At 32.6% G+C, this 18,070-nt stretch overlaps 1 protein-coding gene across 1 annotated transcript; it reads right to left on the bottom strand.

Annotated features, from left to right (window-relative positions):
* Window positions 1-1,029: 1,029 nt before the first annotated feature.
* On the bottom strand, window positions 1,030-16,367 carry LOC145314070 (uncharacterized). The gene is made up of 5 exons (XM_080153816.1): window positions 16,222-16,367; window positions 15,889-16,032; window positions 2,985-3,125; window positions 1,928-2,100; window positions 1,030-1,495 (listed from the first exon to the last, which is right to left on the bottom strand). The coding sequence occupies exons 1-5, from the start codon at window positions 16,310-16,312 to the stop codon at window positions 1,343-1,345; spliced, it is 702 nt and encodes a 233-aa protein (XP_080009942.1). The 5' UTR covers window positions 16,313-16,367; the 3' UTR covers window positions 1,030-1,342.
* Between the last annotated feature and the right edge of the window lie 1,703 nt (window positions 16,368-18,070).

The raw sequence follows: 18,070 nt of genomic DNA, 5'->3' as shown, positions 1-18,070 counted from the left end.
ATAGTATTGGGGGGATATCAACAATATTAATTTGGTTTTACAATTTACTCAGGTTTGCATGGAGTGGTCATTGGAAAATTAAATATATCTTCCCAAAAATGAAAGCAACATGCTAATAAGTTATGGAATAATACAACAATTTAAGCAGGTAAAAAAGCATTAGGGAGGGGACATTAGACTGTAAATTATACTAGTCCATAAAGTTTAAAAAATACGATCTCTCATTCAATGACCTAAAAACTTTAGGAAAATTTTAAGTAATTTTGATTGCGTTTTACTATCCTTTAGTGTATAAACTTTTAAACCAATACTATCCGGCCGGATTCGGATATCCGGCATAAGAAATCAGCCGGTTATCCGGCATTAGGAATCAGTCGAATATCCGGTATCCGGCCAAAAAAGTATCCGGCTCAACACTAGATAGAATATGACATGCGCTTTAAAAGTAAAAAAAGTTAATCATATTCATGCAAGCAATTAATTAACAAACATGTTAAAAGAAAAAGGGAATATTAAAGGTTTATGCCAGGTATAAGGTATAACAAAAAATAGATTTTTTTCTCGAATTAATTGGAATAAGATGGGATTGAACAAGTTAGACAGAATACCTATTTGATTTTATTAAAAAATCCTCCAAATTAAAGTAAAATGATGTAAGTCACTGTGTCTGTCCTTATGTGCGCTACTTAAGATGTCTTAAATGTAGAATTGATAGGCCTCGAATTGCCAGGGAATAGTTGTATTTGTCCTAAAGAGTAAGATATAACTTCAATTTAAAGAAGAACTATTTTTTAAGGGGTTAGTTATAACATGGTGTTGAGCAGAGATTCGAAGCCCATCACCCCCCTACGACGACGAGTGGATGCGCTAAATGTAAAATAGTTATGACCTATTTGAGATAATATGAAGCTTCACTTTAAAGTTGATCCATAACAGTCAAACGGTTAGCGAAATCCTGCCTCTAAGAGAGAATATTGGATAAAAGAACCTTTGCAAATAAAAAGGCTGAATGTATAACAAGCATTATCATTTTTTGTCTGAAAAAAAAATCGAAGCAAAATTTTCATTGTAACACATACAAAACAAATATTTATTTGGTAACGATTAATAATAAAAAAAGTACATTTAAAAACCGAGATAAATACATACATACACTGGCATTTTAAGTAGATACAAAGTTACTTTGGATAATTTATGGTCATATTAGAAGATATTTAGCCCTCCATTTTTTGTTATTTATATTACTTTATGTTATTTCCATTCAGATAAAAAGAAAAACAAAACAAATTACTACAAGATACCAGAAGATTACTTGGGGCTATCGCAGAATAAAGACAAACTATTAAAGCTGTGTTTTCTCGAGTAATTCCAGGACCAAATCCATGTTGTCCTTGTTATCCAGAATCCAATCCTTGTGGATTTTAATCCCATTTGCTCCTTTCAAAGTTGTTCCTATGAAGTTGATACAAACCTTCTCAATGTCCTCACACTTTGTCTAAAAAATATTGGCTCTTGAATCATATTTCTTTTATAGACAGTACAATAAAATTATAAAAATATGGTATTAATTTGAATCCTTTTGTTGGTATTGAAACTAGAGTTGAGCTGGATACCGGATATTGAAACTATCTGGCCAGTTATCCGGCAATATAATCTTTTATAATTTACAACAAAAATCCCTGTTAAAGGCAGATAAAAGGTTTGTCAATTCCACCAAGTGTTGCCCCCAACAACCGCTGAAAATCACTTAACAGATCGTGATTTTTTTTCTGAATTAATTATTAATTAAAGTAAGATAAGTTTTTGAGTTTCTACTCCAAGTACCTAAACTCGTTAAAAGCACTTCGTGCAAATATCCCTTTAAATAACTTGCTATACTAGACACATAGGCCATAAGTTATTTAAATGCACAACAAAAATATATTACCTTTAGGTCCATAATAGATTTCAAGCTTTTACTGGCACCAAACAACTGAGTCACAGATTTGATTTTAGGATTTTTCACATGGAGATCCAGTTGTTTAAGAAACTCAGGTATAAGAGCTGCGCAGCCGATATAGTCGCACAGTTGGATTACTTCAACTATTAGATCTACATCATCTAAAAATATTACAGCTTAAATATTATACCTACCAACCTATTTCTAAAATAAAACTGAATTAGGTAGAGTTCAAAACATTGAAGTAATACCTACTAGTCCAAGGTGATAAACTCCCCAACCACCTTCCATGGAATTATCTATTTTAAATAATCCTAATATATAAGTGAGAGGATATATATTTGAGTCTGTGTTTTTGTTTGCAAAGGACCCTGCTAACCCCTGAACTCATATGGTTCTCCTTTAATGTGAAGTTTCTTAGGGGCCAAGGAAAGATTAACATCTATTTTAGGAACCTGCAAGTGCAACTGTGGTAGTCCGACAGACTGTCGTTTCTTAGAGAAGCTTTGCTCCTAGCCAACTATTGATAAGATATCAGGTGTCTAATCCCCTCCCAACAATCCCTCAGCAAGCCTTCTATTGTTTGACCGGCGGATTAGCGCGGTCACACTGCCAGCAGATAGCAGGGGGAAGGGGTTGCCCCTCCCCCCTTTTCCAGCAGACCTACCTACCCTTTTCTGGGGACACCAGCCTTACCCCTCAAATGGACCTACCCTTCTTCTCCTCACCTGGACAATGCTTCCCCATCATCTCCATTCCCTTTTTACTGCCTACCCAATATCTATAAACTGTGTATATAAACTATGATTTTATAATGTAATATTAGTTCTGAATAAATCTTCAATCTGTAACCACTTGAAGTATTTGTTGGATAGAATCACTAAGGCTAGGGGCTCTTTCGCCGGACTTCGCCAAATAGGGCTTGAATCGCTTCACCCCTATTACACAACCTACCAAGAGAAATCACCCTAGAAAAAATCTCCTTTAGAAAAAAACGGATGTATTAAAAAAGGCCATAAAAATGGTTAAAAAACATAAAACAAACCTTTCATCCAATCACCATAAGGCATATTATATCCATTAGCTGATGCTTTGATACTTTCAATGAGAACATAAACAGACATCCAGGAGAAATCATTCACCTCTTCCAGATGAAACTTAGCGTTAGCAGTTCCTTGGGCGTCCTCTAAAAATAAAAAAAAATGTGAAAAATATAAAATACCCAAAAACAATGATGTGTCTACTAGATATTTAAAATATTAAGTATTCCAAACCCTAAACGTATCGTATTTCGAGAAAATTTAGAAGGGAATTTAGAGACATGAAAATATTGAAATTGGGGAATATTAATTAACGTCGGCAAGAATTCTATTTCAAAAATATGATATTTATTCCCCTCTCCGTTCGTTCAAAAATACCTCCCTATTTCTATTTTTCTAAATATTCAAATTTCTTAATATTTATTTACGAAGTACTTCGTAAATAAATAGAAGATTTTGAAAAATAATAAATTTTTACGTTTTATATTTCTATTTCGAAATAAATCACGCAATCTTAAATGAAGTATGTTCGTTAAACAATTCCGAAATAAAATTTACTAGATATATTAGACTTTTAGGTTCTTTCTATGAAATTAATGTGATGACATAATTTCCTTACTCCAAAAAGTCTACCTGTTAAGAATACGACATTTTAGACGTCTTACTTTTTTCATTGCTTTTTTTACAGGGTAAAATAAAAATTCTTCCTAATATTAAAAAAGTATAATTTTGCATTACGTAAAAAAAGTATATAACGATAATGAAATATATTAAAGTTAACTTATAATAGTTTGTAATTGTATTTGTAACAATATATTTATAGATTCCCTGTTATTTGATATCATCCGTTTCCGGTGTATGCTGTTCAATTTATATCAGGGATAAATATATACACAAAAATTCCTCCAACAAATTTTTATTATTTACCGTGGTCAAAACATATTAAAAAATCTTATTTTAAAAAATGTAAATATAACGAAATAAATTATATTGAAGTTTCTAATTACCCATGTACATTTCTACCTCGTGTCTCCATGAGGTGCACACACACATAGTTCTTCAGTCCTTATTTGAATTTCAGAGTGTATTGACACGTCATACTACGCGTTAGTTAGATACAAAGAAAAGTGAAAAATAATAAAAAATTTAATATACAATGTGAAAACTTCAAATGGAATTATATTAATACAATAAAATAAAGTGATAAATATTATTTGCAATTGAAAATATAGTTATAAAAAAAAGAAGAAAGAAACAAAGTCAAGTGTCAACACAAGATCTAATTCTGTACTGTCGTCCGAAAAGGATTATTGTAGTCTATTGTTTTGCGTGAATGTCATAAGAGTACATGCACGTCAAAATAATAGGCTATGTTTTCTATTTCGGAAGGCGGTAACACTTAATCATTTAGTAGAGTATATTAAGGTAAGGATTTTGTAATAATTTGTAAATATAAAGTGAAAAGTCTGTTCGTTATAACTTAATTATTCTTATTTTGCCTTTTGGTAATTTCAATTTTAAACGCACAGATTTTATACTGTGAATAATTCGGCAAGCTCCATACTTTGTTTTTAATTATGTTTTTTTTTTATTTTTTTATATCGTTCCAAAATTACAAAGTATCGGGTGTGTTTTATCGATAAGTCTTAGTCTTACCTAAAAATATTGAATCCCTGTGTTCGAAAAGAATTTCCGTGCATTTTTTTACGTCGTTCAGAACGGCTCGGCTCCACATTAGTTAAAAGTGAGTTTTTACAGTAATAATATGATTTAACGGTCTATTTCCTTAAATTAAACTTAAAAACCATATGTTACCAAATATACACACATCCGCAGCCGTATTTCTAGATTCGGCTCCGCGTTTTTTTGCGTTGAAACTCGTTTTTAAATGTACGCTCATATTAAACCTGATTATCAAGCTGTTTTTAAACAAATTTACTTACAATTTTGCTTTGACTCTTATATATTCGCATTCTGATAATTCAGTTCTGACATTAATGACCGTATTTTTTTTACATTTTAACAACAAATTTTTATGTGACCTAATTATCCGATTGGTCTGATTTTTGGTTTACTGATGTTTGAATGTACAATAATATAAGCGAAGCGGCAAGTATGCATTTTTATTTTTTTCCATCACCCTTTAATTGAAATTCAAATTTATTTTTGGATATTTAGTATTTACTTTCATTTGATGTCCAACTTATTTACTCTAGAACCTCGAGCAAGAGACCATCCACGCATAAAGACACAAGACAAGTATGATTTGAGTAATGTTTTTGGCTTCGCTACTTATTGATTATTCATCCTTGTTAAATTAAATAACAATACTGCAAAAAAAATAAATATATCAATAAACAGTTTTTTGGGTTTTATTACAACATTTATTTTATAATGGTAATGATACAGATATTTAAAAAACACAAAATTATTTCATTAAATTATTTGTTTTACTTTTACTTCTACTTTATTTCTTTCCAACATAATTAATATGATAAACATATTTACAAAAATTATTTCATTCACTTTTCCAGTTCCTTGGTTGCTGTCTTCTTGGTAACTTTTACCTGTCTATCCCAAAATGCTTGGGACTTCTTGGGGACTAGCTTGTTCATCTTCAAGAACATGATGGCGTGGATGGTGTCTTTCTCTAGGTTATAGCGCCTCGATGAGTAAACTAATTTGAGGTGTGAGAAAATTCTCTCACACCTCGCATTAGAAACAGGTAAGTTGTTGAAGTTGGTCATCAAACTGACAAGTCCAGGGGGATAACATATCTGCTCTGCAACATGTTCATACCTGGTAGTAAGCATCCTGTGGCTTGCGGTCATTGCTCCTTGTTTGTACAGTTTCTGGCGTTCTTCAACATCGAAATCCTTGGACTTAGATTTTTTGACTTTCGCAATTTCCTCCTTTATCTTAGCGACTTCACGTTGGTAACCGTATGTCAAGGCATGCAACTTGGATTCATCTATATTATTCCAATCCTTCAGCCCAGCTTTCAGGTGTTTCTTCATGACGTCCAGGGGATCCTTCTGTTTGTCACGTTGTTCTTTCTTTTTCTTCTTGGCTGCTGCTTGAGCCTGAATTTGTTTTAACTCTTGTTGTTTCACGAAATGCATTTGAGCTTAATAAATAAAAAGTTACTGTAAAAATACGAAGAAACCCACTACTTCGTTTTCTTTTCATAATCCCATTTCTATAATTTTTTTAGCATGGGTAGATGCACTTCGTGAAACTACCCCTTTTAGTTTTTTTATAACATTATTAAATATAAAATGAAAATATTATTATTACCTAATGGTATCAATGGGGGTTATTTTTTTTGTGGGGGTCCCCAAACCCTCCTTTTCCTCCAACATTTCCGACACTGGAGTGCAACTGAAAATTAAATAAATAAATAACATTTACCTACCCTAAGATAAAAAGTTACTGTAAAAATACAAAGGAACCCACTACTTTTCATAATCCCATTTATTATAATTTTATTAGGGGTATGCATTTGAGCTTAATAGTAAATAAAAAGTAAAAATACGACGAAACCCACTAATTTTATAAGGGGTAGTTTCAGTTTTAGTTTTTTTATAACATTATTAAATATAAAATGAAAATATTATTATTACCTAATGGTATCAATGGGGGTTATTTTTTTTGTGGGGGTCCCCAAACCCTCCTTTTCCTCCAACATATCTTCAACCTCATCTAAAACATCGGACATGCTTGCATCGTCGATCTTACGTTCACGGAAACTACGCGTAACTGAAGAGTCAGGCATAGCTTGGACAAGCTCACTGTCAATATTAATAACATCCGAAACATCGGGCATGTTGTCATCATCGTCAATCTGACGGTCACCTATAACTTTATTAGAGTCAGGCTCAGCCATTCTCTAACGATGTTGTAACTGAACTAAAACTAAAATAAAAAGATTAATATTAATTATGACTTTATGACTTTAAGCCTAAGGTGGTGAAAATGGCCAGGTTACCGCTTACATTGGATGATTGGGGGAAGAAAAGGGTTAACAACTTAACAGTCACTCCACCCTTAATTTTATTTTTTGGAATAGTAAGGGATAAAATAAACACACATAAAAGAAAGTGTGGGGGGGGGGGGGGGGGTTATCCGTATCCAAGGTGGTGAAAATGGCCAGGTTACCGCTTACATTGGATGATTGGGAGAAGAAAAGGGTTAACAACTTAACAGTAACTCCACCCATAATTTTATTTTTTGGAATAGTAAGGGATAAAATAAACACACATAAAAGAAAGTGTGGGGGGGGGGTAATCCGTATCCAATTACTACGAGGGAAATCATGAGATGTGTTGGAAAATATTTATATGACATGTAAGACATTCTCCTAATTTCCCCTTGAGGAGGGGGGAGGATTTGATGCTTAATCTGCAGAAGGTAATTTAACACTTAATTTACCCTCCGTAAAAGATTAAAGATTAAAAGATTAAAGATTATTTGAAACCTGCCCCACCCCCCTTTTTCAACACTTCTTATTTGAATATAATTATATGTAATCTTTTTTTCTCCACCCATCATAACGTAATGGTTAGGAGGAGGGGGGGGGGGGGGGGAAACAACAAGATTTAATTTGGATTTAATACGATGAAATTTTAGTAAATAAATTAGCCGTTAGAGGCTGAATATTTCAAATTGTTTTTCAATTTATACTTAAGTTTCATCATTCATTGGTAAGAAAAGTTAAAAATTATATTTCAAGTTTTAGAAACCTATTTTTAAGAAAAGTTACATTTGAGATGAATAGAATTCAAAAAGTATTCGGTAATGTAGACAAACAAAATTGCTTCAAAGTTACATATTGGAAGATACATAACAAGGATTTTCAGCAATATTGTCAGTTTGCCGTTTGTCACTTTATGAAGGCTTTTTGGCCAATTATAGAATAGATTGATGATAATGATATGATGAATATCTGTATCATTTCATATCTTTTAAAAACAAAGTTTTATACCAACGTTTTCTTTTTGGTTTGCTCAACAATTTTGGGGACTTGGGGAATTTTGGGACTTGGTTGCTTCATTAAGTTGAGTGTAAAAACGTTTCAACTATTAATTGTTATTTACAAAAGGGGTAATTTTGTGCATCATCATTGGGAGTGTACATCAATTTATCGGCCATTATAATATAAGGTTATAATTTATAAAGGTGTCATATATATAAACCTTTCTTAAAAGTTAAAAAAACTCTCTCCCGTCACCCACCATTAGTGGAAAATTTTTATAAAGGAAAATTTAAATAAATAAAGGGATTATTCTTTGTATTTTTTTTTGGGGGGGGGGGGTTATAATAAAGGTGTCATATATATATTCAAAATCTTCAACCCTTTCTTTTCATATAGCAACCCTTCTTAAATAGGGGAGGGGGGGGGAGACTAGTGTAAAATAAACAGCCCATTGCCCTTCCCTTTTTTTGGGGGGGGGGGGACTATAAAGGTGTTACTTACATGTAAAACCCTTCCCCCACCCATATATGTTTGATATTGACCTCTAGGCTCTAAATGCGGATGCCACTTATTTTAAAGGGTATGTAAAGATAAAATTTTTTCATGCTATTAGACTATTAGTATTAACAAATTAAAAATCTTAACATTTTCTAAATAATAAATATCGAAGATTGATTTTACGGCATTAGGTTGGTTTATAAAGATAATTTACATATTACATTTTACAAATTTGTAATTTAAAATTAAATTGTAGGTTGGCGACGAACGAGAGATGGGCCAGCCAACTTCAAGTTACTTGGATACTAAGGGGAGAGGCGGATGTCAACAGAGGAACTCAACTAAAAAAAGAGTTGAAGAAACGGCGGCGCAACCGCCGAAAACTGCCGAGAAAAGGCAAAATAAATTTCAGCGGCTTATCTGAAGGTAATGATGAAATTACATTTTTGCATACAACCCCTTTATTTTAATGGCTTTCTCTACCTTTTCAACGCCTTTCTCTTTCTTTTAAATGCGTAATTATTATTTATTTTTTATTTTTTATATACGCATAAACTTATAAAGTTAATTATTTTTTAATATTTGATTTTGCAGTGTTTTTATACTTATATTGTGAACGTTTTGAAATTGAATTATATCTGCATTTGCATTATGAAAAATACTAATTATTATTATTTATTACCTTAATAATTTATTTCAGTATAAATATCCGAATATGAAATCTAGACCCAGCACGAAACGAAGGAGCCTGCGAATACAAGAACGACGTCAACGACTTGACCCAGGTATAATATATATTGAATTCTATTTATTTTTAGTTATTCCAAGTGTAATATAATGAATAAATAATCCTTATACTAAAGGATCTCGCTAACCGATGAACCGATCGGGTTCTCCTTTTTACCTTTTAATTTACCTTTTTAAAAGCGAAGCTTTTCTATAATTATGGTCGGTCCGTCCGATTTAGAAAGCGTAGCAACTCTATAATCATTACCAGAATGTCCGTACGTCCATTTTAAACATGTTGATTTTTCGTCCGAGATAGTTAGCTTTTATTCGTTAATTTAGGCATGTTAGAATTGTCCTATCGATTTCAAACTTTGCATGATGTAGTTACGTACGATTTAGAAAGCGAAGCAACTCTATAATCATTACCAGAATGTCCGGAAATCCCTTTTAAACATGTTGATTTTTCTACTTTTATAACAACAAAATTTTATGTGATCTAATTATCCGTTTGATCTGGTTTTTGGTATATTGATTCCTTGGACAATAAAGAATAATATTATAAGCGAAGCAAGCAACTCTATAATTAAGTCCTAGAAATGTAAGTATAACCATAAACATTATCCTGTATGAAGCAGTTTTCCAACAAATTTACTTACAATTTTGCTTCGACTCTTATACTTTATATTTAAATTATTCACTTCAGACACTATACAAGTGTTAATGTCCGTTTGTCCTACCGTTTCAGTGCTTCGCTTTTATGGATGTTGTCATCGTTGTTTTAAGTATAGCTACTCTTTAGTTTAATTATATTACTGTAAAGTTTAAACTTTAAAGTTAAACTGTCCGTTTGTATAAACTATAGGACTAAGTTAATAAATTTATTTAGTGTATAAGATTTAATTCATTAAGGTGTGGCTGTTGTAATACTTTAACACTCCTGCGTTTGTCCACTCCGACGTTTGGGACTCCTGCGTTTGTCCACTCCGACGTTTGGGACTCCTGCGTTTGTCCACTCCGACGTTTGGGACTTTGAAATAATAAATAAGATTTAATTTATTAAGGTGTGGCTGTTCCTCCTGTTGCTGTTGATGATGGCCATGGACGAGATGATCCGGTTGTTCAACCAAGAGGACAAGGTATTATATATAATCATATTTTTATTATTACCTATTCCAAGTCTTATATATCTTGTACATATTAACCTAACCTAACCTGTACAGAAATACTTAAAAATTAATATTTTAATTTAACACTCCTGCGTTTGTCCACTCCGACGTTTGGGACTCCTGCGTTTGTCCAGTCCCCTTACTTTGAAATAATAAATAAGATTTAATTCATTAAGGTGTGGCTGCCGCTGTTCCTGTTGCACCCCAACCTGATGGGCATCGTCGAGGCCATGGACGCCGTAATGTTCCAAGAGGACAAGGTATTATATATAATTGGGACTCCTGCGTTTGTCCAGTAACCTTACTTTGAAATAATAAATTCACCTTTTGGAATTAATTTAATCTGATTGCGTTGAGATATTTTATGATTTTGAAAAATTAACCATTTAAATTAATAGTAAATATCATACAGAATTGCTTACATGATTATTATAAAACAAGGATGAAAACATGCATAAAAGAGAAGCTCCAAAAAAATGCGTCAAAAAATCTAAGCTGGATCTTTAATTAAAATGTATTTTTTTTGGCTCTTTTATTAAAATGTATTTTTTTTGGCTTTTATGGAACTAATTGTAATCTACAGAAGGGAAAATCACTGGGGATGTACATCGATCTATCGACCACCCTCCTGAGAGATTTTAATTTTAATTTTGATTTAATTTATTAAGGTCATGCTCAACAGGTTGTCCAGATGGGCAACAACAACAATGTTGGTGTTGCTCCGGCTCCCCATCAAGCACCACAGCCGCCCCCCCCTCAACATCAGCCCCCCCCTCAACAGCCGGACCCCCCTCAACAGCCCCCCCCCCAACAGCCAGACCCCATTCCAAACCCCCCCCCCCAGCCCCCCCCACAGCAAGAACCTCGTCGTGACCGTGTCGTACCTATTTTCAATTTGACAATAGGTGCGCACGCCACAGTCAATATTAACAATAATCAATTTGAATTCTATTTAAATTAATATTTATAATTTTGTAATATTATTTCATAATAGAATTCAAATTGATTATTGTTAATTTTGTAATATATATTATTATTGATTATTGTTAATTTTCGTAAATTTGCAGATTTTTTAAAGGGGTAGTTTCACGAAATGCATTTAAACTTAATTTAGTGAACCGCATATTTTATCCTGGTTAAATGGTTAAACTACATTTATATGGCATATATTTGAAAAAATTTCAATTTTCTACCACATAGTTTTTAAAATGTCAAGACTTGAAAATCGTCTTTTTAAATTGCATATATCACAAAAAAGACAATTTTCAGGTCTTGATATTTTAAAAACTACGTGGTAGAAAATTGAATTCATTTCAAATATATGCCATATAAATGTAGTTTACCCATTTAACCAGGATAAAATATGCGGTTCACTAAATTAAGTTCAAATGCATTTCGTGAAACTACCCCTTTTCTTTAGTTTTAATTTTTTCATTTTCATTTAATTTTTTTTTCAATTTCATTGTTTCATTTTCATTTTGTATTTCATTCATTTCATATTCATATTCGTGATATTGTAAAAATAAATGTGATAAGAAACTCGAAATAATACACTTTTTTATTCATTCTTATGGTCGGTCCGTCCGATTTAGAAAGCGTAGCAACTCTATAATCATTACCAGAATGTCCGTACGTCCATTTTAAACATGTTGATTTTTCGTCCGAGATAGTTAGCTTTTATTCGTTAACGATGCAAGAAATAGCTATTGATAATTTTAAATACGTGGAACGCTTACCTAACCTACCTAAGTAGTAAGTACACAAATAATCACGGCAGAAACATAAGTATTTTTCGTAAACATATATTAACGACCTAACTAAACTTTAACTATATCAAATAACTATATCAAACGTCTCTCTTCCTTGGATACAAACGGCTGCGCCCCTAGCATTTAGAGGCTCTATATTCGAAGGGATATGAAAGGGCAGAAAAATAGCCTAAAACCATCTAAGGACCTATACGAAGCTGTACTGTAAAGGAGAACCATATAGGTTCAGTGGTTAGCGAGATCCTTAGCTACAGACAAACAGAGCTTACTTCTGTATAAGTTTATATTATAGGATAGATTCATACAATTATTAACCAAGTCTTTAATTTAATTTCATAAGATTAAAACCAGTTTTTTTAGCCCTGACGTGCCGTTTAACGATGCAAGAAATACTATAGCTATTGATAATTTTAAATTTATGTCTTCAAAGTTAAAATAAGTACACAAATAATCACGGCAGAAACATAAGTATTTCGTAAGTAAACATATATTAATTAACGACCTAACTAAACTTTAACTATATCAAATAACTGTCTATATCAAACGTCTCTCTAGCCTAAAACCATCTAAGGACCTATACGAAGCTGTACTGTAAAGGAGAACCATATAGGTTCAGTGGTTAGCGAGATCCTTAGCTACAGACAAACAGAGCTTACTTCTTTATATTATAGGATAGATTCATACAATTATTAACCAAGTCTCATCGCATTCGCAAGTCTTAGTAACAGACATTAAGAAATTCAAATTATAGAGCAGCATCGCAATTACAAATTAAATTAAATAAAAATAAGAAAATTATTTTTCATAGTTTTATTATTATAGCATATATTTGTCAAGTTATTTATGTGGAATCTAAATATTCACAGGAATACGATCTCAACTCAACGCAACATCAATCAAATTATCAATCGATAATGATCACAGAGTCATCACGGGTAGAGTTCGCGCTCGCGCCACCTTCGTGTTCCAGAACTTCCAGGATGGCGTCAATATCGTCATCATCGGAAGATGGATTGACATCGCCGGAGATATCGGGATATTCGTCTTCATCTGATGATAGATCTACTGTGCCATCCAAATTAATGGCACGGTCATAGACATCTAACGACTGGATAACGTCGTCACGGTAACCGTTGCATTTGGCTTCAAGTTGCTGCAGAACAAGTTCATTTTCTTCGCGTGTCCGCTGAGAAGATGGAAGGGCTTGGTGAAGGAATTGGTATATACCAATTCCTTCACTAAATAGCCTGAGCGCCTCCATATTACGAACCGACTGAAACCCCGACCTGAAAAGCAGGTTACAGATATCTTTAAAATATCTGTGTAGGACCTGATAATGGGCGAACCAGCCAGGCATCAGGTCGGGGTATAAAGCCGGTTCTGGATCTGTGCAGGTAAGAGTACGGGGGAAGTAAGGAACCAAGTCATCCATCATCACGTTGCGCCTGCGGTCAACTCTGACTCTCTGTCCTTGTTCCGCCATAACGATAGCAAAAGTAAAACAATGCAACAAAATAAATACTAGAGAATGTAGAATGTAGATGATATGAATTTGTAGTACTGTAGTATATGTTGTCACTTCAAAGGTCCGTAAGCAATTGAAATTTCAAGGAAATCATTACCCCCTACCAATTTAGATTTTTACCACCATTTTTACTATTTTTCTTTGTTGTTGGTTTCCAAGAAATTATTAAGATTAATAATATTCTAGATATCTTCAAATATGAAGTGTTGGGAATGGGATGTGTGAAATATTTTTAACAAGGATGACAATATCCATTAAAGCAAAACATTAACATAAATGCATAAGTATAATCAAAATTATAAGTAAGTATTCTGTCTATAAATTATATAAATACTAACATACTGACGTCTATAACCAACACAAATTATAGAAAAGCTTCGCTAATTCCTAGTATTTTGAATTTTCCATATGTTTTGTTTTGTTATTTCTTGGGGGGGGGGGGGAACATTAACATAAATGCATAAGTATAATTATAAGTAAGTATTCTGTCTATAAATTATATAAAATAGTAATACTAACTGACGTCTATAACCAACACAAATTATAGAAAAGCTTCGCTAATTCCTATTTTCCATATGTTTTGAATTGTTATTTCTTGGGGGGGGGGAGGGGAGGGGTCAATATTTGTATCGTAACGGTCAACCTTCAAACTAGGGGGGGCGAGGTAGGGGTAGACAACATTTCTTAAATAGGGGAGGGGTGAGACTACACTAGTATAATAAATTATTATCGATTCAGCGTTTTTTTTTTTGGGGGGGGGGAACATTTATGACCGCATAAAGCTAAGGGTCAACTCATGATACAGGAAATATGAGACCTTAGAGAACAAGGACAAAACGTTACAATTTACAAAACTAACTCCAATCCAAATAAAATAAAAATATTTATTTTCATTTTATTTAAGTCAACATAGTTTATTTATTTATTTAGATTATTTATTTCATTAAAGTAAAAAAAGTTATGATTATTGTTTTGTTAGTATGTTAGGTTAAATAATAAATTAGTACATATTACTTGAGTTAGAATGATTAATACATTATTTAATGGTTATTGGTGGTTTATTTTTTAACTTTTCTTTCACTTTATGATATTAGCAAGTTTGATGTATGGTTGAGTTGAAATGTAGAAGACAGTAAGCAGGGTGGAGGGTTGGAGAATGTAGGGTGTTGGAACTTTGGAAGGTGGATTATTATAGAGTAGATACGCTGAAAGCCTGAAACAAAAAATCTTAAGTCTTAACAGCTATGTGAGGGAGAGGGGGGGGGGTGGTAATTTATCTATCCTTTACAACCCTCTCACATACTCACACGACAATACAAATACACATAATAAATACTAGGATATGACAATGAAAGAAAAATCGAGATTTTTGGAATAAAGAAAGGGGAGAATAAATTATTTAAAAGTCTTATCTATTATACAAATTTTATATCTAAGTTTTCATATTTATTGAATTGTTTACAAGTAAAACTGATATGGTTCTGATATCGCAAAAACCAATCAACCAATATTATTTTTTTATAATTCATTCTAAAAAAATAAAAAAACTCATCAATATTTAATTTTTAAAGTTTTCATATTTATTGAATTGTTTAAAAGTAAAACTGATATGGTTCTGAGTTCTGATATCGCAAAAACCAATCAACCAATATTATTTTTTTTATAATTCATTCTATAAAAATAAAAAACTCATCAATATTTAATTTTTAAAAAAAAATTGTATAAAAAGTAAAAAAAAACACTGAGAAAATATTAGGTGTAGAGGTTTCGTGTTCTTTCTAGACAGCTATATTGGCTATTTTTCCAAATTTTGACGGAACGAAAAAATTTATTGGAAAATATCAGTAAATATTAACTTTCAGGATCGTAAAAATTTAGAAAAGATTTTAATATTTATGTTTCATGTCCAAATTCAACCCTTTCCCTAATTATTATAAACGACTTTGGACAGTTCGAAAATAGGAGGAATATTTGAGAAATATTGACCCGTGAGTTTCAAATTTCCATCGTCAAAGATATATTGGATTGATTTCAAATAGACATATGTCTGCCTAAAAACCTACTAAAAAGCAGTCCGACCGCCATGGATGTTTTATAGTTGATAGTGCTCCTTAGGGATGGGAATGTTGTCAAAAAGTTTCAGCCGTCTATATTTTATAGCACCCGAGAAAATCATGTTTCCCCCATTCCGTCTCTGACGAACGGATATTTGGAATAATAGAGAAACTTCGCTACTAAAAAAAGCACCTTCTTTCCACCTATCCGATAATTTTGCGGCATATAGGGTGGAGAATGCAGTCAGGATTTCCTTGGAGATTGAAATACAACGTCCTTCACAAACCAGCAACACAGTCTCTTCTACTTTTATCAGCCCTCTTTCATTTCCATTCACTAAATTAGAATAGATGGTATTGGTATTTTAAATCTGACAAAATTCTTGCAAGGATATACTTAAAAATATATCTTATAAAAACAGGATAAAATGTTTTAGAAGCAGTATAATTCTACAGTTGTCAGAGAATATTTTGTGAAACCCTTTTCAAAATGCTTCAAATTATATATATAAATTTGGCTAAGTACCTGCACTTGACAATTTAGCAATGATGTTAGATTTTTCTTCCAGTTGAGTTTCCGAAGCAACTTTACTCATTTCAGTCTCTGATTTGGCCATTTTTATCCTCTATTTTATCTGAACAAGGATAACAACATCCACAAGTTAAGAAGCACATAAACAACAAAGGTTACTAGTTTTAAAAAGAAAAATATGTCAGGGTCCAATCTTATAGTGCACCAGAATTATAACATTTTCCACCAAAAAATACATTTCTATTAAAAGGGTTTCGTCATATTTTACAGTAGCTTTTGATAGGTTATTTTAAGTTAGGTTAGGTAAATGTTAATGATTGCCCTACAAGATTAGGAAATTAGCCCCGCAGGGGCTAGAAATAGGAGAAAAGCTACTGCGAAAATACGACGACACATACTACTACAAAAATAAATAAAATCACATTCACTACCACACAAATGTTAACACACCACTTCCCCCGCCCCCTCGGCCCCCCCCCCCTACAATTTTTTCAAGATTTTGATTTAAGGGGGGGGGGGGAGGGGAGTCTTAACTATTTAACCCAAACCTCACTTAAAATTCCTTGCTCGATAAAACATGTGTTTAATTTAATTATTATTTAAACAAAAAATTTTGAAAGCTGTAACTTAAAGCAACTTTATTACAAAACTGATGATTTGATTGTTATGTCTAGTATTTCAGTTTTTAAAGCGAAACTTTTGTATAATATACAAGTCAACTTAAAGGATAACTATTTTTGTTTATTTAGGCATGTTAGAGTAGTTCATTCGATTTAAAACTTTGCTTGATTAAGCGTAGCAACTTTTAAATACAAAGTCTGTACGTCCTTTTATTTAAACATGTTGATATTTTTGTTATTTTGAAAAATTATATCGATTTTAATCTATTAATATATTATTATATACTAACAGCTACGCTATATATAAACAGTAACCCCCCCCCCCCCTATCCTTACTAAATACAATAAAAATAAGAGATGAAAGAGGAAGGAGGTAGTTTTCGTATTTTTAGTTTATTAGTTTAGGCTGTAGCCCCAACATTGCAGGTTAAGCAGCTGGAAATTAACTACACCTATTCATGCTCAACAATTGAATGAAAGCTCAGAGTTCTCTAATTTAAAGAAGGTTTATTTTTTAAATTGAAGTTTCAACCTCTAGGGGTGGAGCCATTAGATATTTAAAACAAAAACTTGGACGCTGTTAATATTTAGGAAAGCTGTAACTTGAAACATATTTAAAATCTGATAAAATATCATTGTTTTATTTTATCTTTTGCTGTTAAAGCATATTTTATCAGAGAGAAGGTTAACTACAAAAATATCACTTTACATACCTTGCATATGTATATCCGAAGCAATCATTTAATTAAGATTTTGACCAATATGGGGAAAAAATAGTCCACCTATTTGTGAGATTTTAGCGGACACACACACATATATTTGCACAACTTTTTTACCATTATCTCGTAAGGGCGGGATTTTCCTTCGGTTTAAGTGATCATCTAAGTGAGAATCCAGAGCATCATCCACGTGTAATGGGATGCGATACTCTAACACCCAAGGATATTCAATAAAATACATGAGACAACCAACCCTTTGATTGCACGACCTTTGTCTGAGAAGTCCTAACTGTGCATGTTATGAGTTGCGCCTTTTATGTGCCAATGCATTCCCCCTACTATTACTATTTTTGCCATGCACCTGACATAGCAGTAGTAGGAACAATTTTAAACGTCTTTGGTTACGACGCGGGGTAGACCCGAGATTCGAACCTATCATCTCCCCGGTGACGATCGAGCGGATGCGCTACGTGTTGAGCCACGAACGCAGGTTTTATATTTGCA

Source organism: Acartia tonsa, chromosome 3, assembly GCF_053477335.1.
Source record: "Acartia tonsa isolate MP-2025a chromosome 3, ASM5347733v1, whole genome shotgun sequence".
In the NCBI taxonomy this organism is placed as follows: Eukaryota; Metazoa; Arthropoda; class Copepoda; order Calanoida; family Acartiidae; genus Acartia; species Acartia tonsa.
Note: the sequence above shows the minus strand (reverse complement) of the source record. Positions and strands in the feature narration are given on the sequence as shown.